This window comes from Bison bison, unplaced genomic scaffold (genome assembly GCF_000754665.1).
Source record: "Bison bison bison isolate TAMUID 2011002044 unplaced genomic scaffold, Bison_UMD1.0 scf7180017864283, whole genome shotgun sequence".
NCBI lineage: Eukaryota > Metazoa > Chordata > Mammalia > Artiodactyla > Bovidae > Bison > Bison bison.
Window position 1 is genome coordinate 3,237,053 of NW_011494855.1, and position 27,308 is coordinate 3,264,360.

Consider the following 27,308-nt stretch of genomic DNA (forward strand, 5'->3'; position numbering starts at 1 on the left):
TACTGTGCATTAAGATGCATATTATATCACTTTGTGAAAAGTTTAGAACTTTTCTAGATAACTTTCTTTTCTAGTTTTCTAATTTTCCTCCCTAGTTTTCTAGATAACTTTTTTAGATAAGAATATCTTATCAAAAGAACTAAATCAACAACCTAGCTTTCCATCTTAATAAAACCAGAGAAGAAGAACAAACTAAACCTAAGGCAGACAGGAGGAAGGAAGTAATAAAATTTAGAATAGAAATAAATAATAGAGAAAATAAATAATAGAAAAATCAGTGAAACCAAGGGTTTTGATTAGAGTTTTTTGAAAAAAGGGACAAACCTTTAGTTAGACTAAGAAAAAAAGAGGAAAAATTCAAATTACCAGAATCAGGAATGAAAGTGGGAACATTACTACTAACATTACGAAATAAAAAGAATTTTAAGGGGATACTGTGAACAGTGAAATGTCAACAAATTAGGTAACTCAGATGAAATGGACCAATTTTTAGAAAGATGCAAATTGCCAGAACTGATTCATGATGAATTAGAAAATCTGAGTAGACCTGTAGCAAATAAATTGAATTAGTGATGATACAACTTGCCAAAAAGGAAAACCCAGAACCAGATGGCTTCACCAGTTTAAAGAATTAACTCCAATTTTTCGTAAACTCTTCCAAAAAATAGAAGATAAGGGAATATTTAACTCATTATTTGAGGCTGATATTACATTGATACCAAAACCAGACAAAGAGAGCACATGAAAAGAAAATCACAGACTATCCCCCTTGTAAATAAAGGTTATAGCAACCCAAGTCCAGCAGCTTATAAAAAGGATCATGTACCATGACAAGTGGGATGTATCACAAGAATGAAAAATTTATTTAACATCTAAAAATCAATGTTATACACTATATAGCAGAATAAAGAGGGAGGGACCCACAATTTTCTTAATAAATACAGAAAAAGCATTTGACAAAATCTAACATCGTTTTGTGTTAAAAACACCCCAAACACTAGGAATACAAGAGAGTGTTTCCAGCCTGATAAAGGGCATCTGTGAAACACCTGCAGCCAGCAGATACTCATGGTGAGAGACTGAACGCCCCCACACTTGGATTAGGAACAAGAAAGGACGTCCGCTCTTGCCACTTCTGCTCAGCATTGTACAGTGTCTAGCCAGGGAAATAATGCAAGAAAAGAAATAAAAGGCATCTAGATTAGAAAGGAAGTAAAACTGTTTAAATGAAATGTCTAGAATATAGGCAAGTACACAGAGACAAGAAAGTGGTACCAAAGGCTGGGGGAAAAGGGGGATTTAGGAGGTGATGGCAGAAAGTGAAGAGGAACTAAAAAGCCTCTTGATGAAAGTGAAAGTGGAGAGTGAAAAAGTTGGCTTAAAGCTCAACATTCAGAAAACAAAGATCACGGCATCCGGTGCCATCACTTCATGGGAAATAGATGGGGAAACAGTGGAAACAGTGTCAGACTTTATTTTTTGGGGCTTGAAAATCACTGTAGATGGTGACTGCAGCCATGAAATTAGAAGATGCTTACTCCTTGGAAGGAAAGTTATGACCAACCTAGATAGCATATTCAAAAGCAGAGACATTACCTTGCCAACAGAGGTTCGTCTAGTCAAGGCTATGGTTTTTCCTGTGTCATGTATGGATGTGAGAATTGGACTGTGAAGAAAGCTGAGCACCGAAGAATTGATGCTTTTGAACTGTGGTGTTGGAGAAGACTCTTGAGAGTCCCTTGGACTGCAAGGAGATCCAACCAGTCCATTCTGAAGGAGATCAGCCCTGGGATTTCTTTGGAAGGAATGATGCTAAAGCTGAAACTCTAGTACTTTGGCCACCTCATGTGAAGAGTTGACTCATTGGAAAAGACTCTGATGCTGGGAGGGATTGGGGGCAGGAGAAGGGGTCGACAGAGGATGAGATGGCTGGATGGCATCATTGACTTGATAGACGTGAGTCTGGGTGAACTCCGGGAGCTGGTGATGGACAGGGAGGCCTGGCATGCTGCTATTCATGGGGTCGCAAAGAGTCGGACACGACTGAGTGACTGAACTGAACTAATGGGGGTGGGGTCTCTTTTAGATATCATGAGATGTTCTGAAATTAGATAGTGATGGTTGCACACCTGTGACTGCTGAAGATCTTAAAATTGTACACATTAAAATGATGGATTTTATAGTATGTGTATTATATCGCAACAACAAAAACCACTTATCTACAACTGTTGTTTCACAGCTGTTTGAAATTGCAGTTTTATAATGTATGCTAAAGTGTTTAATGGAGAGAATTCACAACAATTTTGAAAGGACCATGCTACAGTGAGAATAGATTATTTTGTATTTAACTAATGGCATTAGAAACTTAGGTAAAATTATACCATCTGCTAGAGTGCTGTTGCAAAACTCTGAATATTAGCTTTCATTTGGTTTGTACTCTGAACTGTTGTCTCAGAGTGCAGTATTAACGCATTTTGCATAAAGTTAGACAGTGATGAAATAATATCTAAGAAGTAATTTGTATTAACAGATTCCTGAAACCTTGAAAAGACCAAGTTTCCAGTATGAGGTGCCCTTGGCATCAACATCAATTTAAAAATGTTTCGTGGTTGAACCTGCCTTATCCATCTTCCTCTTGCTCAGCTTGTGGGATGGGCAGCCTTCTCCCACTCCTGGACACACTGAATGGGCATGTTGAGGAGGTGACACTGAAGTCTAGTGATGGATTTCTGCCCTCACTAATTATTAAGTTATGTGCTAACCAAAGTCAGCTGTGTTTATTCTTAAATATGTTTATTCCAGTAGTAGTAGTAATCATAATTATGTAGTTTAACCAAATATTATGTAAACTGATGAACTGTGCATGCAAAAATGTTAAATGTCTGGGACCACAAAGCCATGTTACTTAATACTTTTAAATTGAGTGTGGGCAAGAAACTAAATTGGCTTCAGAACTGTAAAAATATAGACACACACTGTGCTCAAAATCCTTTAAATTTTTGTTCTACTTTAAATAAATGGAAACTAGGAGTCATAGACAGTGGTGGTTTATGCCAGAGAGCTGACATCTACAGAGAGACGGCCTTGACTCTATATTGGAAGACTGGCAAACACATGGGTCTTTCTTTCTGCACTCCGACTTAAAGAAAATGTCTGACAATTTATGTATATCAGTTGTAATGATTCCTCTGTTAACTGAGTTTTTCATTTTACCCAGTATCTAGTGTGGTTGCCTCAGACAAGAGGGTTGCTCTTCTGAGTACTGGATTATAAGTTAGAGGACTTGTACAGAGGACTCGTGGTTCCCAGCTATGCTACTTAACTAGTCAAGATAGCTTGGATAAGTAAATTAAGCTTCATCTTTTTTCATGTATTAATATTTTGCAATACTTTGTTTAATATCTTTGCTTAAATTGAAATTCAAATTCTACTGATTTCTGATATCAGAAAGAGTAAAGAGCTTAGAAAACAGCAAAAAAAAGACCACCCTCCTAAAAGGAGGAGGGGCCCTTACTCGTCCCTTTCTTTCTGTTTTTCTCTTTCTCTCTTCTCTTCTTCCTTCCCCTCACAACTCCTCTCCCTGCCTTATAGAACTTAGAAATAGGAGTACAGTATGTATTTTTTATCTGTTAAGTAAAACATTTGTTTAATCTGTTTATAAATGTTTACTTTTAGCTTTTAAATCAAATGCCAATTTATGGTTCAACAAAACTAGAGTTTGTTTTTAACCTAGTGTTTGATAAATGTGGAAATCATTTCAGCTTAAAATTAATCCTCCAATCAGTTCTTATTCTCTGAGAATCATTCATTTTGGATCAACTTGGAAAATGTAATTGTTCAAGCTAAAAAGATTTGGGTTTTGGCTGTTTTACTTGTGGAACAAATAAAATTTTCTAGCTTTTTCTGTCTTTTTATATAGTGATTTAAAAGCCACATGTATTTTAAACTTTTGCTAATTCAAATTTTTATTTATAGATTATAATGAATATTTCAGAAACACTCTTTACATAAATGTTAGGTACAGTACTTCAGAATGCATTTGGAGAGTGTTAAGTATGCACTTTGCTCCATGTTCTGTTCATTTGAAACATGTCTGCAGTAAACAAGTTAAAAAATAAATCACCATGTTGGCATTTTTACAGCTACAACAGCCACTTGAAGCACAGAAGAGCAGTTATGTAACCTTTTCTATACAGTGTATTGTCAGTGTTCAGTATATTTGTAGTACATTTCTGCTATGTATTTAATAGCTGCACATAAAACTTCAACTGCTACAAATGAAAACCCTGCCTAGAAGTTGTTTATTTGAAAAAGTTATAACCTGATGTCAAAAACATGTCTTGTTTATGTGCAGTACATCTACAGCTTTAGATTTCATTTTCTTCTGCTCTAAAGTTTAATTCCGGCTACACCTTCAGGGTTTGCTAAAGTGGAACAGTAAGAGGAGAGAGTTTCCTTCATCCGCCCTGAAGCAGATGAGGCCACTGGCTTCTTTCCAGCGCTGATGTGTCATAACTGCGTGCTCGACAAGGTCTACGCACAGAGGTCACGGAACCCAGGTGCCCAGCACCGTGCCTGAGGCTCTGGACCTTCAGTGTGTGTGTAAAGAACGGTGCACGTGGGGCATTCCACAGCTGCCTTTCCCTCCTCTGCACCACTGCCTTCTCCCACAACATCTGTCTCTCCCAATTATTTGCTCCAACTTACTGCACTTTGGCACGTAAATGTCGTGTTATTGTGCAAGGTATATGGGCTTTAAAGTTGGAATCCTGGCTTTTATGCGAGTCTGTCCATTTGCTTCATTTTTCCAAGCTTTGATTTCCTCATCTGTAAAGTGAGAGTAATAACCTACCCACAGGGAGGGTGTGAGAGCAAAATTAAGGAGAGTGTAGAGCAAACTTAGTTTCAGACTGAGTAGAAATGTAGTAGATATTCTTCCCTTTCCTTCGTTTTGTCATTTTCAGAATTAGAAAACCAGATCCCTGAGAGGTTAAGCGATGGTGGTGGTGTAGTTGTTAGGTTGTGTCTGACTCTTGTGACCCCACGGACATGCCTGCCAGGCTTCTCTATCCATAGTCTTTTCCAGACAAGAATACTGGAGTGGGTTGCCATTTCCTTCTCCAGGAAATCGTCCTGACCCAGGGATCAAACCCAGGTCTCCAGTACTGCAGGCAGATTATTACGGACTGAACTATCAGGGAAGCCCAGTGATTTACTTCACTAAGTAAAGAAAGTGAAAGTGAAGTCTCTCAGTCATGAGTGAAAGTGAAGTCGCTCAGTCATGAGTGAAAGTGAAGTCGCTCAGTCGTGTCCGACTCTTTGCAACCCCATGGACTGTAGCCTACCAGGCTCCTCTGTCCCTGGGATTTTCTAAGCAAGAGTAATGGAGTGGGTTGCCACTTCCTTCTCCAGGGGATCTTCCCGACCCAGGGATTGAACCCGGGTCTCCCACGTTGTAGGCAGACATTTTACCAGCGCAGCCACCAGGGAAGCCACGAGGTGGATCACTGGTTAACGGATTTACTTCAAGTCAAATAGCTCTTTCTTCAGCCACACCCTTTTTCCAAAGTGCCCTCGGAGGGGCCTGCGGTTTCTCACGGTGAACACTCATTCCTGCTTGCCAGCTTTTCCAGCTCTCCAAATCAGCCGCCCTCAATTCTTTATTCTCCCTTACTTTTCGTATGAGCTCATTATGAAGCCTTGACATTTTGTCTCTGAAGTATTTTTAAAATTTATTCCCCTTTCTTTATTTCCACTGTCTTAACCTAGTCCATCAGTCTTTCAGCCTGAGATTTTTTTTTTCTTAACATCTTGAACTAATCAGTAATCATTTTATTTGCTTTTTTATTGAGGTAAATATTGATTTACAGTATTAGTTTTAGATGTACAACAAACATTGTGATTCAAAATATTTATAGATTATACTTCATTTATGTGTGTTAGTTGCTCAGTCGTGTCTGACTTTTTGCGACCCCATGGTCCATCCATAGAACTCTCTAGGCAAGAATACTGGAGTGGGTTGCCATTCCTTTCTCCAGGGGATCTTCCCCACCCAGGGATCGAACCCTGGCCAGTCCTGCACTGCTGGCAGATTCTTTGCCATCTGACCTACAAGTGAAGCCCGTACTTCATTTATAGTAATTATCAAATATTGGCAGTAGTCCCTGTGCTGTACAACATATCCTTGTAGCTTATTTTCTTGTAGTAGTAGTAGTTTTTATCTTTTAATCCCTGACTCCTGTCTTGCCCCTCCCCCCACTCCTAACCTGTATCTGTGAGTCTGTTTCAGTTTTCTTGTGTTCATTTGTTTTATTTTTCAGATTCCATCCATAAGTGGTAACATACAATTTTTGTCTTTCTTTGTCTGAGTTACTTCACCAAGTGTAATACTCTCTAGGTCCATCCATGTTGTTGCAAATGACATTTTCCATTCTGTTTTGTGGCTGAGTAATACTCCATTCTATACATATACTGCATTTTTATCCACTTGTCTGTTGATTGGTCCCTAGGCTGCTTCCATACCTTGGCTACTGTAAATAGTGCCGCTGTGAACATTGGTGTACATGTATCTTTTCAAATAAGTGTTTTCATTTTCTTCAGATGCATACCCAGTAGTGGAATCGTTGGATCATATGGTAGCTCTGTTTTTAGTTTCTCAGGAGCCTCCATGCTGTCTTCCATAGTGGCTGCACCAGTTTACACACTCACCGACAGTGAACAAGGGATCTCTACATCCTTGCCAACACTGGTTATTCCGCGAGATTTTTATCAGTAGCATACTTGTGCCAGAATGATCTTTCTAAAATACACATCTGATCATATCACTGTTTCTCAGAATCCACGTTTCTTGACAGTTGTGCTTTAACTCGCTTGTCTTTGCACAGCCTTGTCTTTGCTTCTCCATGTTTTGCTCTTTCTATACTGGTCCTGTCAGACGTTTTGGTATTAGGTGATAGCTATTCATGCCATTGCACTCTTACTAGTGAGAAAAGAACTTCTGTGTCTGCAAAGTCCTCTTCACCCTGGGAGACTTTCCTGACTTACCCAAATACAATTAGACATTTAATTCTTTTGGTTTCCACAGCACTTAGTACCTACTTATATTCTACTATTTTTTACACATGCTATAATAATTTGCTTCTGACCTCTCGTCTCACTCATTGGGCAAATGATTTATCCTGTCTTTAAAATTAGGGAGTTCCACTAGATCAGTGATTGTCAGCACTGGCTGCACATTAGAATCACTCTATTCGAGCAGTTGTATCAAAATCTCTAGAGATCCTCTCCTTTATCCTACCTATTAGGAATTTTAAGTTACTCAAATGATTATCATATTGTGAAGAAGATTGAAAAGCACTTATACTAGACAGATTCTAAGATACCTTTCAGCTAAAATGTTCCGTTATTCTGCAAACTTGTATAGTCTGAAAATATAAATGCATTCAAGTGATCAAAACAGGAATTAAATTAGAAAAAATAAGGGAACAAAATACTTTTCATGGTAAGAGTTAATGAAAACAATATGTAGTGAAGTAATATTTGTATTGAAAGATGTGCTTTTAGAACTCTGATTTTCTGGTTTCATCCTAATTGCTAAAAGTGACCATGGACAGATGGGATAAAACGTTCTTTTTTGTGGTTCTTTTTTTCCTCGGTTATAAAACTGGAAGGTGAGTGTTACTTACACAAAAATGTAAACAGACTTGATCCTAAATTCTTGAGAACATTAAGGAATTTAACGTTTAATGTTAAGGAATTTAACAGTATAGAAACAGCAGCATAATATTTAGAAAACATCTTCACATATACAGTTGATAGCAACTATATATATGTTCTTATATTTGTAAATATAAGAAACAGCAGAATAATATTTAGAAAGCATCTTCACATATACAGTTGACAGCAGCTGTATATATATTTTCTTATATTTGTAGATAAATCTTGAGCTCTTAACATTATATGTTTAGCAAATTGCCACCAGGAGCTTTGAAGGAAAAATTGATAGCATAAAATAACCCAGGGTTGCTACCACTAACTTAACCAGTACAGTGACTCAAAATTGTGTTTCTCAGAAGTCATTTGATACGAAAATTTCAATTTGTTTGATCATAAGACCTCATAGTAAATACTCTTCTAATGCAGAGATTACTTTTTGGTCAACTTTGTCTTTGAACTTCTTGGTCTAAGTTTTATCTTATTTGAGTTTAGAAATTTATGTTTGCTATCTATTAGCCAGTGTTTCCCTAACGTTTGTAATTTGGGGGCTTTAAAGGGCAGGGACAGCAGTTTGCTGTCACTAAAACATTTTTCTGTTGTTGAGTGTATTTGGATATTCTACCTGTCTGCATTTGGCTGATTATATATTAAACTTCTGAAGTTTGATATTCTTTGAACCCTTTATTATTTTGCATTTCTTTTATATAGCAGTGATTATATACTACTTACAATCTTTCATTTGAATTAGTCATTATGAGCAATAAGGTACAGTGAAGAGATACTTGACTTTGGACTTTGCTTGATTCAAAACATATTTGATTGGGGAACTACCTTAGCCCAGCATCTTTAAACTATATTAATAAGATCATTATTGGTGTTATTTTGACTCCATTGAGAAAAAAAGATTTGAGTGAATCAATAGATGAACAAATGAGAGTAATGCCTCTTGTTTTTTTCCTGTATTATATTCTGTCTCTGGTGTAGTATCTGACCATGAAGAGGTTTGGCTTTTGAGAGCAGAAGTCCATATCCCAGCTTGATCTTGCTAGTGTTTTGTGTGCTTTGACCTGGTATTGGATAAATGTTGAATTAGTTTCATTTTGGAATAAAGTTATGTATTAGGATATGTCAGATAGAAACTCCATGCTCATTCATTCTGTCAGTTCTAGACAAATTAATATTTTATCACAGTTTGTCTTATTAAAGTGGAATGATTGCTTTACTTTCATAACTATTAATAGATTATGACCCAATGAAAGAATTCATTCTAAGGCCATTTCTTTCATATCTCAATTAGATACTATTGGACAGAGAATGTTTCTTTATGTATGATATTGGATTTCAGTTTCAAAAGAAAATTATCAAGCATTTAAGTAGATACTAGATGACATCCTGCAAATTTGGTAGTAGAATTTCAGAATAGAAAGAATATGTACTCCATCAAAAATGTTCATGAATATTAAGTTAAAAATTTTGAACACTTTCTTTTGCTACATTTTGTTAAGATTTTCTTAACTTATAATTTTCTGAATTTGGAGGAATGTGTGGGAGTTTAAGGTGAGCATAATGTCAAGATATAATAAGTTTGAAAAAAAAAGTTTAATATGAGGAACAGATAATAGTGCATGAAAATATTTTAAAACTTTATGTTTAAAGAATTTTCCAAATCATTAGTGCTGATGTTCAGAGTTTGTACATCTTGCCATTAAAAGGGCATTATGGTACTTGTGTCTTAGAATTAATTTGCTATTAACAGATCTTATTATATGAATAAATAATTTGGAATGAAAATTCATAATTTGGAAAAAATCTGAGTCATTTTATTATTCCATAGCAAAATAAGTCATTTTATATGCAAATTCACCTACCTAACACATCCTTTTTTAAAAACTTTCTTTATATATTTTTTAATTTATTTATTTTAATTGGAGGCTAATTACTTTACAGTATTGTAGTGGATTTTGCCTTACATTTGCATGAATCATCCATGGGTGTAGATGTGTTTTCCTGAATCCCCTAACACGTCCTTTTGAGATTGGCTTTAATTGATGTGAATGTAGTTATTCCAGCCTTTCTGGGTATTTTGTTGTATGACCTGTCTTTTTCTATCTATATACTTCCTCCCTATTTATGTTTTCATATTTAAAAGTGACATTTCTACATTTTTAGACTTTGAAAAATCCATTCTGTCAATCTTCCTCTTAATCATTGTATTTATTAGTTCATTTACATTTAATATCATTATTGATAAAGTTGAATTTAGGTCTCCTGTTTTACTGTTTGCTTTTGTTTGTCCCATCTCTTTCTTGTTTTTCTGTTCTTTCTTAAATTAAATGAGTATTATATAGAATTCCTTTTTAAATATTCCTATTGGCTAAAACTGGGTTTTTTATTTTTAAATGTTTTTCCAGAAATTATAATATACAACCTTAACTTCTCAGTCTGTTTCAAATTAAAATCATACAACTTCCTTATAATGTATATAGAAATATAAAAATGTTGTAATGTGATTATCCCTCCCCCATCTTTTATACTATAATTGTCATATATGTTACATCTACATACATTATAAACCCAATAACACAGTGTTATAATTTTTACTTAGAAAGCTAATATTAAGGAAATCAAGAGGAAAAAACTAGTATATTTATCTACGCGTTTACCACCTCTGATGCTTTTCATTCCTAAGATCCAAGTTTCTATGTGGTGTTACTTCCCTTCAGCCTGAAGAAATTCTTTTAGCATTTCTTGTAGTGTGTGTCTCCTGATGACGATTTTGCCTTCATTATTAAAGGGTATTTTTGTTGGGTATGGAATTCTGGGTGGACAGTTGTGGAGACTCTGGATTCTCTAGAATAAGGTTCCCTCTTAGAGCATTATTTTATTTTAGCAGGCCGTTAACTTTGCTAAACTCACTTTTGCAAACTCTTATCTTTCCAGTGGTGAGCAGCAGGTAAAATCTCAGCTCTTTCCTTTTTGCTTTAATAAAAGGAGTTAGGAGTTTGTCCTGCATGTGCATAATTTAGGCGTCAGCCAGAGAAGTGGGCAGTTAATACACAGAATTTAGAACCTCCTCCTCTATGGGTCTCTCCTTTTTGGAAACTCTTTTAATATACAGTGTGTCCAGAGGTGGATCTGCATGTCCACGGTCAATTGGCTTGCAACAAAGGTGCAGAGACAGTTCAATGGAGAAAAGATAACCTTTTCAACAAATGGCACTGGAACAAAAAGATACCTATGCCAGAAACAAAAAGTTATAATTCATATATTGTAGCAGATATAAAAGTTAACTCAAAGTGGATCATGGACTTAAATGTAAACTATTAAACTATAAAACATCTAGAAGAAAACATAGGAGATCATCTTTGTGATCTTGGGTTAATCAAAGATTTTTATGTGATACATAAAAGAAAAAATTGATAAATTTGGCTTCATAAAGTTAAAAAACATCTGTTCTCTACCAAGCACTGTTAAGAACACACAAAGATAAGCCATAGACCAGGGGAGAGTACAGGCATACCTCAACCAGACTGCAGGTTTAGTTCCAGACCACTGCGGTAAAGCAAATACCGCGAACAACAAGTCATACAAATTTGGGTTTCCCAATGTATATAAAAGTTTACACCATACCGTAGTCCACTACATGTGCAAGAGCATTATGAGTGAAAAGACAATTGATATATCTTCATTAAAAATGTTGTTGTTGTTCAGTCTCTAAGTCACGTCTGACTCTGCCACCCAACGGACTTCAGTACACCAGCCTTCCTTGTCTTTTACTGTTTCCTGGAGTTTGCTCAGACTCATGTCCATTGAGTCAGTGATGCCATCCAACATCTCATCTTCTGTCGTCCCCTTCTCTTCCTGCCCTCAATCTTTCCCAGCATCAGGGTCTTTTCCAGTGAGTCAGCTCTTCACATCAGGTGGCCAAAGTATTGGAGCTTCATCATCAGTCCTTCCAATGAATATTCAGGATTGATTTCCTTTAGGATTGACTGGTTTGATCTCCTTGCTGTCTAATGGACTCTCAAGAGTCTTCTCCAACACCACAGTTCGAAAGGATCAATTCTTCAGTGTTCAGCATTCTTTATAATCCAGCTGTCACATCTGTATATGACTACTGGAAAAACCATAACTTTGACTATACGGATCTTTGCCAGCAAAGCAATATATCTGCTTTTTAATACAAGGTCTAGGTTTTGTCATAGCTTTCCTTTCAAGGACACCTTCATAGATCACAGCCTTGTTGTGGCGAAGGGGCTTGCGTAACTCAATGAAACTATGAGCCATGCCATTCAGGGCCACCCAAGATGGATGAGTCACAATGAAGAGTTCTGGCAAAGCGTGGTCCACTGTAGGAGGAAGTGGCAACCCACTCCAGTGTTCTTGCTTGGAGAACCCCATGAACAGTGTGAAAAGACAAAAAGATAATATCAGAAGATGGTCTTCACACATTGGAAGGTGTCCAGTATACTGCTGGGGAAGAACAGATGGCAATTGCTAGTAGCATATTTTAGTAATAAGTATTTTCCACAGGACTGGAAAAGGTCAGTTTTCATTCCAATCCAAAAGAAGAGCAATGCCAAAGACTGTTGAAACTGCTGTAGAGTTGTACTCATTTCACTTGCTAGCAAGGTAATGCTTAAAATCCTTCAAGCTAGGCTCCAGCAGTATGTGAACCAAAAACTTCCAGATGTACAAACTGAAGTTAGAAAAGGCAGAGGAATCAGAGATCAAATTGCCAACATTCGTTGGATTTTCCTGTAGAAAAAGCAAAGGAATTCTAAAAAAAGACCTGCTCCTGAGAAACCTGTATGCAGGTCAAGAGGGAACAGTTAGAACCCTACATGGAGCAACAGACTGGTTCGAAATTGGAAAAGGAGTATGTCAAGGCTGAATATTGTCATCCTGCTTATTGAACTTCAGTACAGAGTACATCAATGCAAAATACCAGGCTGGGTGAATCACAAGCGGCAATCAAGACTGCTGGGAGAAATATCAATAACCTCAGATATACAGATGACACCACTCTAATGGCAGAAGGTGAAGAGCCTCTTGATGAAGGTGAAAGAGGAGAGTGAAAAACTGACTTAAAATTCAGCATTCAAAAAACTAAGATCATGGCATCTAGTCCCATCACTTCATGGCAAATAGACAGTGAAAAGTGGAAACAGTGACAGATTTTATTTTCTTGGGTTCCAGCATCACTGAGGATGGTGACTGCAGCCATGAAACTCTTACTCCTTGAAAGGAAAGCTATGATAAACCAGACAGAGAGAGAGAGAAAGAGACCGGGTAATGGCCATTGCTAAAGCCATCAGAATGTATAACATTTATCAGTGAAGCTGGCCATCTTATGTGGCACCCCAGAATAGTTTCAACAGTAATATTGAAGATCACTGACCACAGATCACCATAACAAATTTAATGATAAAAAAGTTTGAAATGTTTCAAGAATTACCCAGCACCACAAAGTGAGCAAATGTTGTTGGAAAAATGGTGCCAGTAGACTTGCCTGATGCAGGGTTGTCATAAACTTTCAAGATTTGTTTTTTTGTTTTTAAATGTAGTATCTGCAAAGTGGAATAAAGTAAAGCACAATAAAACAAAGTATGCCTATGTTTACAAGTCACATGTCTGATAAAGAACTTTTGTCCAGAATATGTAAAGAGTTCTTGAAACAATAATAAGAAAATAAAACCACCTATTTAAAATTAACTGAAGATTTGTTCAGATACTTACCTCAAGAAGATATACAGATGCCAAATAAGCACATTGAAATATGCTCAACATCATTAGGGAAATGCAAATTAAAACAAGATACCACTACACACCAATTAAAAAACTAAAGTTTTTAAAACTGGCCATAATCAAGTGTTGGCAAGGATGTAGACCAACTAGAATTCTCCTCACTGCTGGTAGGAATGCACAGTGGCACAGCTATTTTGAAAAATAGTTTCTTTAAAATTTATACATGCAGCTGCCATACAATCTAGCCGTTTCACTGCTATTTATCCAAGAGAAGTGAAAGCATCTATACATATAAGAACATTGATAGCATCTTAATTTGTAAGAGTCAAAAACTGGAATTAACTCAGATGTCCATCAGTAGGAGAGTGGATGAACACACTGATACAGGATGCTGCTAAGCAGCAGCCTGTCAGATGCTTTGCCATCACTTGATACGGACCATCATCCTTTTAGCTTTCAGCTTTCTATACAGTTTTCTTTTTGCCTGCTGCCCAGCCCCTAAGCCAGTGTCACATATTTAGGGTTTTAATTGTGGCTTCAGTACTTCTGTTACCCAGTTTCTGTATTAGTCAGAATGAGCCAGGTTATGCTGTGATAGTAAATAATCCCAAATCTCACTGACTTAGTTTGTCTCTTTGATGTGAACTGTATGTCTCTTGTGGGTTGGCTGAGAGTTGTGTTCTCTGTTCTCACTCTGAGACGTAGGCTGATGGGGAGGAGTCTTTTATCTGAAATATTGCTGGTTGCTGGGAATGTGGACTTAAGTATTAACTCCGTTGATGCATAGATAAAAGTACACAAAATACCTTTCAGTATTTATTTACCTAGGTAAACATGTTTTTAAATGGGAGGTATATTATCCCTGTATGTTGGACAAGGAACCTGAATCCAAAAAGGGTAAATGAATGGCAATTGCCACACAACAGTGAAACGACGAGAACTCAGGGTTCCCATTTTAATACTTCTGTGCAAATCAGAAGAAGAAATGTACCATCTATTCACACGTTCTTTATTTTGTCAGTCTCTCCAGCAGACCACGTTTAAGAGGCGTCTCATACCCGCTGCTGCCGGTGGCCGGGACACAATGGATCACACAGGGGCACTGGACACCGAGGATGAGCTGGGACCTTTAGCCCATCTCGCTCCAAGTCCTCAAAGTGAAGCCGTTGCCCACGAATTCCAGGAACTCTCCTTGCAGTCCAGTCAGCACCTGCCTCCTCTTAACGAAAGGAAGAATGGTGAGTTCAGCGTGTGCTTCGGAGCTTGCCTTTTTGTGAGCCAGTGTATCCCTCTGGTAGTAATTTGTTGGTCAGTTCCACTGGGCAGCCTGTTCCTGAGGAGAGAAGCTCAGAGGGGTGCCGGCTGGTTTTGAGTAGCAGCCAGGGTTTCACGTGCCATTCAATTCTTTAATCATTTCCCCAGCATCTCTGGTAGTAACATTATCTTTGGAAATAAGCTTTAGGTTCAACCACTTTAGCACAAGCAGAAGGTCTCAGGCTAGCATAGCATTGGAAAGCAGCTTTCTGTGCTGACTCCAGGGAGAATAGACCAGACTGGACTAGATTGTCCTGCCATGTTCCCTGTCTCCAGTGTGCTGCACCTTAACTGTAGAATTGCCAGCATTTGTGCTGTCAGTGATCACTAAGAAAACAAGAATTTCTTGAGTATTTTTTATATTAATGAGGATAGGATATGGCCATATTCTCAGTCTTCAGCTGGCTCATACTTGTGTACAAAATGAATAATTTCTGTTCTTTGTTACCTGTTCAGAAAATTCTCTTGATTAATCAGAGACTTTCTGGAGTCTCCAGAAGGCACAATACTGTCAGTTTTTAACAAAAATGAATAGAGATAGATGAGATACATCTATTTTATAATACTTAAAACATAAAAACTAACAAAGTGTTAAAATTTACAAACTCACTAACCATATATATCAAAGGGCAGAATTAAGAATTTCAACTGGATTTGCCACACTTCCATAGTTCTCATGAATCTTCCATTCTCAAATGTGTATTTTAATTAAAAGCCAGAAGAAATAAAACTTGCCCTGTGGAGCACTTCCTTATGTATCTTGTTACATCTTTCTGGGTTCTAAGTGTTTCCTGATCCTTTTCAAATAATTGCCTTATCTTATTCAGGAAAATGGGTTTAAGACACTGCTATTCTCAGCTCTTCAGTACCTGGTTTTGGCTGGGGTGTCCTTATTCTCCCTTCTAACAAGATATCTGATGGGTATTGGGCACAACCCTTGTCTGTGCACTTGGTATAAAGCAGCATCTTGCTCAGGCCTGTCAAAGCCGTCTGGAGGCTATGGTTAGGTGGTAATGGCTTTAGAACCTTCAATCATTTGGGAGCCTAGCTTTGTCTTAGACAGTAGGGTAGAATATAACCACGTGTACTGAAACATGATAAATTGACCACATTTACACAGTATACTTAGACCAGTATCATATTCAAATTATTTCCCTCAAAAAAAAAAAACAAAATGAATTGAACTTGTATAAAATTTCAATAATATACAGTTGCTCAAGAAAATAGTCATATGTAGCAGAGGAGGGAGGTGTAAGGGGAAAGTTTTTGCTTTGTGGGAATTTTACTTGATACAGCTTGCTGCATTCCCTTGCAAGAGTGTTCTCTTGAATATTTATGCCTGAACATAAGGTAAGCCCCAGATATGAGCTGGTTTTCCCCTTATAAAGTTTTAGAGTGAGGGAGATGAAATGGTAAAAATTTGAATTTGTTAATTTAGTTACATGTATATAATTAACACCACATATTATGAAGCAGTGCAATAATATAGAGGATTTGTTTTGTCCACACTCATATTTCATAAAATCATCTTGCCTAAACTCTGTGTGTCTGTGTGGTGTTTTTATCATCAGTAGGAACCCCCCTGCATCATTCGTGCAGCACTGAAATCCAGGGTGTATCTTCATTTGTGTCTCTCTTGTTTGAGTTACACCGGTTTTTAGATACATGCACGATCTGACACTGAAGGTTTTATGTCTAACCGCAAGTACCATTCCCAGAACAGTGGGGCTGTTTTTCATGTGTCCTACAGTGTTGTGTTTGTAATCACTCATGTTTGATTTGCAATTGGTCATAACATTTTATGAGGCTGTAATTTCTGTTATAGAATTTAATCATCTTTTTTTTTTTTTTTTTTTTTTTTCTGAGTGGGTAATACATGTAACTGGTTTAAAATGTAGGGGATACCAGTGACTACACAGTGAAAAGTCAGTTACCCTCCCAGTCTTGCCCGTCAGCTACGCAGTTACTTCTCCAGAATTAATTGCTCTTACTTGTGTCCTTTCTGAGAGAATGGTATTTGACTACCTTTTTAAAAGCAGTGTCTGAAAATCTTTCTTTGTAACAACAGCCAACACTTCATTTTAAGGTTATCTGGAAATAATGTGTTGGTTCTTTTCTTCCTTTTTTTTCCTGATTCTATTAAAACATTTCTATAAACAGACTAAAACCAGCTTCTAGTGAAGTTGATTTTTAAGCTAACGTGTTTTCGTCAAGTACTTTTTTGTTCAAGATTAAGTAAATGAAAGAGCATCTCATTATACACTGTGTAAGGACTCAAATATAGACAGTCACCTTCAGAAAGTTAAAAATCTTACCTTATATTCAGGCATATTATACTCTAATTTCAAGCTTATGAAATGTTAGCCTAATTTGCATATACCTTCCAAGACATAAATGAATTGTTGTACAGCTGTCAAAAATACAGGTTTTTGGATATGGGAATGTGAATAGAGTAGAACAACATCAAACAATCTATAGGTAGAAAAACTGTAACATTCTTACCTTGGTGATTTTTTAATGTTTATTCTTCATCTTTTTAGGTCTTCTTAATGCTGTCTTTAAATCATACCGTGTACAAAACGTAGATGTTAGCCTCAAAATTAATTAATAGAAAGTACTATATTGGGCTTCCCAGGTGGCGCTAGTGGTAAAGAACCCGCCTGCCAATGCAGGAGACATAAGAGATGCGGCTTCGATCCCTGGGTTGGGAAGATCCCCTGGAGGAGGGCATGGCAACCCACTCCAGTATTTTTGCCTAGAGAATCCCATGGACAGAGGAGCCTGGCAGGCTACAGTCCATAGGGTTGCAAAGAGTCGGAAACGACTCAAGCGACTTTAGCATACATAGCACAGTACATTTAGATATTTTGAAATAATCAAATATAGATTTTTTGTGTGTGTGATTATGTTTTATTGTTGTTTGCTAAGCTTTTGAATTTTGCTTGTTAGAATTACTTTCTTTTGGAGAGGAAATGAAGATATTTCAATTTGGGGTTGGTGGTATGTAGACAGATTGTATCACTAAATAGTTTGTAAATAAACTTTATAAGGAAAATGAAGTTGATACTTAAGTACAGTAATGAGTCTAGGGTCTTCCCTTATTTTTGATTAAAACTTACATTGGCAGTGGTGGTGGAGTGACAGAATATTCCCACTGCTGGGGTAAATATGAAAGATGTTTAGTAAAGGTAAGCTAGGGCTTTCCTTTACCCTTGAATGTGGGCAAAATATTTCTCAAGGTAATGGCATTTCAGCAGTAAGTGTACCATTTAGGCAATTAACTCTTCCCAACAGGACAGTCTTCCATAAAGGAAGGTAGATATACTTTTACTAAATAACGTACCTTTCTAAAAGAATGCATGTTGTTCAGTTGCTAAGTCATGTCCATCTTCTTGCGACCCCATGGACTGCAGCATGCCAGACTCCCCTGCCTTTTACTGTCTCTCAGAGTCTGCATACACAGGAAAACTGAGCTTTGTTTTGACATAATATATACATAATAGATCCATTTTCACGTTTCCGTGTCAACATTCCTTTAGATGGTTAACACTGAGAAAAAGAGGGATTTCAGTCAAAGGGAAAGTTAGTTCTTTTATTGTTTATAAAAGAAAGCCTTAGGTGCTCTAAGGTGAATTTCACTTATAAAAGCAGGGAAGGGCAGAATAGATGGAAACAACATGCCTGAAAGAGCTACAGCTCTTTGTCTGTGCCCACGCTTAGATGAGACCATGAGGAAGAAGCTTTTCATTCATGAGGTCATTTAAGACTGATAAGTGTGCTGGTTGGTGAACTTAAGCTTTTAGCTCACTACCAGCATTATCACAGAGTAAACCAGTAAATTGACATAGATTCCCCCCTCATAAAGAGTTCCTGATTTTGGTACTTCTTTGCACGTCTCTGAAGATCTCATCATGTTAACATGACTGTAGACATCCCACAGGCCAGCTGTCCGTGTCACGTACTGGGAAAATGGGTATCTGCCACTTTTCCCTTTCCGTATTAGTGGGCTTTTTGAAACTGTATGTACTACTGAGTAGTCACTGTGTTTTAGGCCTTCATAGAGAAGAGTGACTTATTTGTTATTCTTTCTTTAAACTTTGGTGTCATTGGTTACTGCACTTATTAGGTCTTTGAGCTTGTGGGCCCATCTTGAAAACTTTTTAAAGATTTTCCATCTGTTAAATGGGTCACACGTTTTAGACTTCACTTGTTCTGTTTGAGGTGACCACTTATTAGAGAGAAAATAATTTATTCCAAAGTTTCTTACATGCAGGGAATTCAAGGTGGCTCTTTACATTGGATCCAATAGAGGTGTATAATACAGAGGCAAACAGTCTGAACTTGGCATGGAGCCCAGCAAAGGAAATTGTGCGCCTTGTACCATAGAAAGTAAGCTGTGTATGTTCACGGCTGATCTTTTCTATGGGTTTTACTTTGAAAACAATTCCCCACACCTCATTAACCTTTAGACTTTACTGTCAGTCTAGGTGTTTGGAAGAGCACAAAGGTGGTCAGGATTTGTCTTGTGTAAAACCCTGTTTTGTAGAATATGCACCAGCTGATATGGACTAGTAAAGGTTGGTGAAAGAGAAGATAGTTGTATTTTTCTCTGGAGCAAACAGCGAGACATGAAATTCTCATAGTGTCACAACTGGGAATGAAATAATTGGATGCTGAATAGCCAAGATGTGAAACTGTGGGATTCTTGCTTTCCCTTTCTATAACTAGAGGTAATAGAAATGAATAATTTTATGTAAAATTGTTTTGTCATTGACTTTATAATTAACATATTTAGGTTCTTCAATATTTGAAATAATTCTCAAGGATATTGATAAACATTCTGATACATTTAGATAGTAGATTTCTTTTCTGACTCTCAAGAGTTACTGAGGAGTACTTGGACTAAGAGAAATATGTACTCTGTAACTGTAATTTTCCTTAGTTTTTATTATATTTTTAAAATTAGTCTTTAGGAATTAAACTAAACACAATTAAAAGTTTTAAAATTAGCTACAAACTTCTGGGCAGCTGCAAATGAAATTCTTGATTAATTGTGGCAGCTCTCATTCTTTTTGTTTGTAACAATTTCTTGGAGCCTTCAAAATGAAAAGGAAGCCATGTAAGTAGCTTAAGGGTGAGGTCGTCTCTTCCACAATGGTCTTTATGGTCTCCTATTAAATAGCATGTTTTGTTTTACAGTATAAATAAGCACCTGTAACCCTGTCCACCTTCCTTTTTCTACTGTGGACTTCTTATTTGGATAGTTTTGCTGTTACTGAGAGTTTGGTTTGCTTCAGTGCATTGCTGGACACACCCAGACAAAGCATATGTGGAGGGAGGGTGGAGGCTGGACGTGAACTCACGGCCTCCCTTTGTAGCCGGCAGTGTCAGAACACTAACTTAGGAGTGCTTTAGTTATCATTATCACCGAGGGGATGGGTGAGGCTTACTACAGTTTCAGAAACACATCAACAAAACCACAGGCCCCAGTTACAGTGCTCTTGAAGCCTCATTTTGAGTTATTCTTCCAGTCTTAAAAATTGTGTCCTCTTGCAGAAATTCCTTTGAAATGTCAACAGTTAACATTTATTATAAGTAAGCTTTGGAACATAATAGTAATTAGCAGTTTAATCCAGTATGAGACTTCATTATCTTAAACCACATTTATGTAAGATTTTTATAAGACTTTTCTAGAGTCATATAAGTACATTTTTTATTATATAGGTTTGGTAATTTTTGTAAAACTAGAGTCCACCATATGATGTATATTAGTCACTGGAGCAGTGAATAAACTGAAATCAATTTATTAAGAAACAGTCTCTCTCCTGTCCCTCAGAATGCAATTTTTAAAAAGAACATATGTAATATGAATGATTAGTTAATAAATGTTACTCAGTTATAATTCCCTATCTACTTAGGCCTTTCAAGGCTACTTGGAATTGAATAGTTTATAATCAGACCTTTTGCTGGGCTGAGAGACTTTGTTGAAATTAAGTCAGGGCTCTTCTCACTTAGGTCTGACCCTAATCCAACCATAGGACCTCCTCTAGCTACAAAGGTAGAGAAGGGGTAGATAAGGGATGCCTGCTCTCTACCATAACCCAATAAATATACAGAGTATACTAGAAAAAAGTGACCTATGATTTTTTTCTTTGTTATTATATTTTATTTTAAGGCATCAGTAATGAAGTATTATTGTGAAAGAAAGCAAAAGGACAAATATGTTGGAGTAGCAAATGAGCTGTAATTTTCTCTTTGATTTATAGTTAATAATCACCCAGACTAATTAGCAAATATCCTATCCAGTGTTTATCTAACTCCTTTAAATTAATCCATACTGCTGGCTACCCTCACCTGCTGCCCTCACTATTATTAACAGGAAGTATAGTCTTTTGGGAGTCAGGACTCCAGTCTCCTCTGCTGACTCAGTCTGTGAGCATGGGTAAGTCTCGAGCTCTCTGTGTTGCGGTTATGCCCATTGTAATTGTAATATTCATATGGTAGCTTTCAGCCCATGTGTCTTTCTCTGGCTGCCCTTCCTCATTACATCATGTGTTCTTATATCTCATCTATCACTTTCGCCTTGTGCTGTTCATTGGGCAGCAGAAACAGAAAGAATGGAAGATAACTTCCATCTCAGTTAACCAATGAAATTTTCCATAGATATGAATTAGTGATGTCACTGTTTTTAATATGTTCCTCATAGATGTATTATTAAACATACATGCCAGCTCATTCAGTTAGTCAGACTCCCCTCCCCCCATGTTTAAAGGGAAAGAGAAATTGGCTCAATTTGTGTTATCCTAAAAAGATTACATCTAATGTGGAATATGCAGTGTCATTCTATTCATGGTTTTCAAAGGTTGGCAGGTATGTGTTAACATTTTTATAACAGGATCAGACTCAATTAAAAGACAATATTTTAACTTTATATTAAGCCCGAATCATTCATGTCCTTTTCTGGTTGCTTATGTTGTTGTTTTTATTAAGAAAATGCTAATCGTTGGGTATCTATTTGATTAACTTAAATTTTTGATCTATGACCTCTGTGTTTAGTAAAGTCTGATCACAGCCTTTTGCCTTTGGTTCTTATAAGTTAAGTTTAAAAACTGACAAATGTTAGAATTTGTCAGTACTCTGCAGAATTGAGATTTATAGCTACAAAATAGGAGACGTTCTTTGACAATCCTTGTTCCTGACACAGCAGTTTAGAAGTGTATCGATTAGAGCAGCCGTCATATACTATATAAGAGAAAAGTTTGCCATATCAGAATGCTCAGCTTTCCCAAAATATTAAAAGAAATTTGTATTTCAAGAGTAGAAATGGGTTTACTTTTTATTATTAGAAAATATTGATTGAATGAACATTGTGTCTCTTACCGTAAATAATTCTTAGATCTTAGGCTTCGGTACAGTGTTGGCAGTTCAGTAGGAAATTCTCATAAAATTGTTAGACTCATAGATCTTTCAAAGTAGTTCCCTTATCTAAAGAAATTAATTTAGAGATGATTCTCTCAGATAACTGGGAGGAAGAAGAACCTAATTTAAAAGAGCGAGTGCAGAGATAAGCCTGCTCTGTGGCACTAGATGTCTGGTCTGAGGGCACACAAGCGTGTGTCTGTCATGTGTGAATAAGAGTCAGGTTAGGTATGCAGCCCAGGTTACTGGAGGCTTGAATGAAGTAAAGCACTGATGGTAACTCCATGTACATGACACAGTGTAAGTACTGAGTACACGCCATAGGCACCCAGCATTGCATGCTTGATGTTAAAGTAAAATACCGTGAAATAAGCAGCGAAGCATGCACAGTAGGTCAGGGCACCAACTCTGGAGCCATCCCGTCTGGTTCACCGTTACTAGCTGTGTATAACTGAGATGAATTAATTGTCTGCTTTTTGCCTCAGTTTCCTCCTCTGTAAAATGGGGACCATATAGTACCTGCCTTGTGGGGGTTGAATAAGTTCATATAAGTCAAGTATTTAGAACAACATGGTCATATAATTAGCACTTTATAACTATTCATTATTATTGTGTATATTTTGATAAATTCATACTTGGGAAATAGTTTTTCAGGGTTCCACCATGGTGTTTGATACCTTACTGTTTCTTGCAATAGTCCCAGTAATTTTGGCCCCCATTTGCATACATATTTCTTTTAAAAAATGTCAAAATGACATGCAGTTTTTGAATGTTTCGCTGTGTACCTACATGACATTTGAAGAGCACTTATGTTGTGGGAGCTAAGCAGGCGAATGTAGTAGGCACGCGTTTCCCATGAAGTTTGTCTCTCTTGTTGGTACTGCCGGTTCCCACAATCCTAGCATTCCCTGGGCATCAGTCAGTGTCTGCAAGGAATGACTTTCAAATATTAAAGCATGTGAAAAGACAAACAGGCCAAAACTCAGAGCTCTCTAGGGACTGTGACCTCCAAAACAGACTCCGTTCTGACATTTTCACAGGCCGCTTGAAGGAATTCCAGTAGGGTCATTCCATTTGGTAAACTCCTAAACAAACCCTCTGTCATCAAAGACTGATTTATAGATTTTTCTTCTTCTTACGTAGTTGTTCTGAAGAGATTAAGACAGTAGATATGATTGCCGAGACTCTTTCAAGCCATCTGATGGTATATGATAAGTACTGTACAGAAGACTTTTGGTATTTTGAAGTAATAAAACAGTTATTTGTTATGTTTAAAGAGAGTTCTTGCTCTGAGTTGTCTCTTAAATTTTTTTCTTTTTTGTTTTGATTCCAGGAAATCTGTGTCATAATCACATCTCTAAATTAAAATTCTTTCATTTATGAGCCCAATTATTTAACAGCAAAATTAATTAACTTCAGAAATGATCTTTTAAAAAATGAATGTATGTATTAAAAATATGTATATAGTGACTTGTCTTACAATGACTTTTGAAATATGTGAAAACAGAAACAGATCTAGTGATGTATAATGTTCTTGGTTTGATGGCAGTTGTTTAAATGATGCTTCAAGGTCATAGAGTGGGGGGACAGATCTGTAAATTGTTTTTTAATTAATCTGAATTCTGTTAATATATTGTGCATTATGAGGCATTTCTTTTAAAAAATAGTGGTAAACATAAATGAGAAGGGCAGAACCCAAGAGATTTGAAGGCTGGACAACTTAAGGAAATGGGTAATTAGGTTTATTTGGTTTATAGTTGACCTTAAATGCTATAGCCTCACAGTTGTCCCGGTCTGAAGTCTAAGCGGCATGTATGAAATTCCAGGGGTGAACAGCGTTTCACATATGAAGGATCGGGTTTATTGGGGGACTTTGTGTGATTGGTTTCCTCCTGTGCATGTTTCTTTTCAGTGAGTTAATCCTTTAATGCACAATCAAAAATTGCTTATGATATGATATCTGAGTCTGTTGTAGGATTGTAAAATGTTTTAAACAACTTTAAAATGGAAAAAAAAATGAAACACAGGAAGTAAATTGATATATGACCTTAAACTGCTTCATACCTTAACAGCTTCACACAGGACACATTTATGATCTGAACAGTTTCTGTGGATCAGGAATTCAGGCACAGCTTAACTTGGTACCTCTGCTTCACAAGCCTGTAGTCAGGTTTCAGGCAAGGCTCTGGTTCATCTGAAGGTTCAACTGGGGAATGATCCACTTCTAACCTTAGTTAAGTTGTTCTTGGCAAGATTCAGTACCTTGAGGGCTGTTGGACTAAGTGCCTCCGTTCCTTGCTGGCTGTTGGCTGGAGGCCACCCTCAGTTCTTGCCACATGGGCCTCTCCAGCATGGCAGCTTATTTTATCAAAGTCAGTAAGAATAATGCTAGCAAGACAAAAATGATAATTTTTTGCAACATTTCCTTAACATTGTCCTGGTATATTGATGGGCTTCCCTGATCGCTCAGTTGGTAAAGAATCCGCCTGCAATGCAGGAGACCCCAGTTCGATTCCCAGATCTGGAAGATCCGCTGGAAAAGGGATAGGCTACCCACTCCAGTATTCTTGGGCTTCCCTTGTGGCTCAGGTGGTAAAGAATCTGCCACAATGCGGGAGACCTAGGTTCGATCCCTGGGTTGGGAAGATCCCCTGGAGAAGGGAAAGGCTATCCACTCCAGTATTCTATTGATTAGAAGCAGATTGCTCAAGGGGAGAGGATTATTTAAGACCATAAATATCAAAAGGCTGGGATCATTGAGGATTGTCTTAGAGGCTACCTACCGCAATTGAGTTTGAATCTATCATTTTGTTGTATGTTGAACTGAACTGAATGTTTGTCCATTCTGTTCTTTATTCCTCTCTTCTTGCCTGTTTGTTTTAAGATATATTTTTTTTTTTTTTAGTATTTCATTTCATTATTATTTTTACATCATCTTATTAGTTGTGCTTCTTTATTCTCCTGAGTTTACTGATCTTTTCTAATGCAGGTCTAACATGTTATTAATGCTATCCAGTAAAATGTTTATCTTAGCTATTATATTTTTATTTCTAGAGGTTCCTTTTTGCATTGTCCATTTCTGTTTTCATTATATTCCCTGTTTGCTTTAAATATTTGCACATGGTTGTCAGTGTAAATAGTTCCTTTTTTCTGTCATTTCTGGGTTTGTTTTTATTGATAAATTTTTCTCATGTTCAAGAAGTGTTTTCTTGCCTCTTTGCAGGTAGCCTTGTAATTTTTTATTGGAGATCAGTTCAGTCACTCAGTTGTGTCCAACTCTTTGCAACCCCATGGACTGCAGCATGCCAGGCCTCCCTGTGCATTATCAACTCCCAGAGTTTACCCAAACTCATGTCCATTGAGTTGGTGATGCCATCCAACCATCTCATCCTCTGCCATCCCCTTCTCCTCCTCCCTCAATCTTTCCCAGGATTAGGGTCTTTTCAAATGAATCAGCTCTTTGCATCAGTTGGCCAAAGTATTGGAGTTTCAACTTCAACGTCAGTCCTTCCAGTGAATATGCTGGTTGGATCTCCTTGCAGTCCAAGGGACTCTCAAGAGTCTTCTCCAACACCACAGTTCAAAAGCATCAATTCTTCGGCGCTCAGCTTTCTTCACAGGCCAACTCTCACATCCATACATAACCACTGGAAAAACCATAGCCTTGAATAGACAGACCTTTGTTGGCAAAGTAATGTCTCTGCTTTTCAATATGCTATCTAGGTTAGTCATAACTTTCCTTCCAAGGAGTAAGCGTCTTTTAATTTCATGGCTGCAATCAGCATCTGCAGTGATTTTGGAGCCTCAAAAAATAAAGTCTGACACTGTTTCCACTGTTTCCCATCTATTTGCCTTGGAGTGATGGGACCAGATGCCATGATCTTCATTTTCTGAATGTTGAGCTTTAAGCCAACTTTTTCACTCTCCTCTTTCACTTTCATCAAGAGGCTTTTTAGTTCCTCTTGACTTCCTGCCATATGGGTGGTGTCATCTGCATATCTGAGGTTATTGATATTTCTCCCAGCAATCTTGATTCCAGCTTGTGCTTCTTCCAGCCCAGCGTTTCTCATGACGTACTCTGCATATAAGTTAAATAAGCAGGGTGACAACATGCAGCCTTGACGTACTCCTTTTCCTATTTGGAACCAGTCTGTTGTTCCATGTCCAGTTCTAACTGTTGCTTCCTCACCTGTATATAGGTTTCTCAAGAGGCAGGTCAGGTGGTCTGGTATTCCCATGTCTTTCAGAATTTTCCACAGTTGATTGTGATCCACACAGTCAAAGGCTTTGGCATAATCAATAAAGCAGAAATAGATGTTTTTCTGGAACTCTCTTGCTTTTTTGATGATCCAGCGGATGTTGGCAATTTGATCTCTGGTTCCTTTGCCTTTTCTAAAACCAGCTTGAACATCTGGAAGTTCATGGATCACGTATTGTTGAAGCCTGGCTTGGAGAATTTTGAGCATTACTTTACTAGCATGTGAGATGAGTGCAATTATATAATAGTTTGAGCATTCTTTGGCATTGCCTTTCTTTGGGATTGGAATGAAAACGGACCTTTTCCAGTCCTGTGGCCACTGCTGAGTTTTCCAAATGTGCTGGCATATTGAGTGCAGCACTTTCACAGCATCATCTTTCAAGATTTGAAAGAGCTCCACTGGAATTCCATCGCCTCCACTAGCTTTGTTCATAGTGATGCTTTCAAAGGCCCACTTACTTCATATTCCAGAATCTTTGGCTCTAGGTGAGTGATCACACCATCATGATTATCTGGGTCTTGAAGATCCTTTTTGTACAGTTCTTCTGTGTATTCTTGCCACCTCCTCAGCATAGGTCCCTCCTTTTCTGCACTGCAGCTTCTGGCTGCCTTAGCCTCCCAAAGCTCTCATCTCTGTCTCAGTTCAGCAAGTGTGTTTGAGTTTCAGTCTAGAGATTGCCTCCAAACAGAAAGCTAGGGTAACTGTAAGGCCCATCTCCTTTGTTTCCCTACTCCTGGGGGCCACAGTCCTAAGTTGCGTGCTCCATGTAGGAGAGCAGTCGTTTCATGTATTTTGTCCAGTCGGGCTACCTAGTTTCTTACAGTGAGAGGTTAAGAGTAGTTCTGTTATTCC

The 27,308-nt window shown here is 37.5% G+C and overlaps 1 protein-coding gene across 4 annotated transcripts in view; it reads left to right on the forward strand.

The window, feature by feature from the left end:
- Nucleotides 1-27,308, forward strand: part of MKL2 (MKL/myocardin-like 2) — a 230,959-nt gene that overhangs the window by 83,865 nt on the left and 119,786 nt on the right. For all 4 annotated transcript variants that reach the window (XM_010849432.1, XM_010849431.1, XM_010849430.1 and 1 more), the window contains one exon: nucleotides 14,486-14,702. In XM_010849432.1, coding sequence (XP_010847734.1) covers nucleotides 14,549-14,702 — 154 coding nt within the window. In that variant the 5' untranslated portion in view covers nucleotides 14,486-14,548. The remainder of the gene's footprint in view (nucleotides 1-14,485; nucleotides 14,703-27,308) is intronic.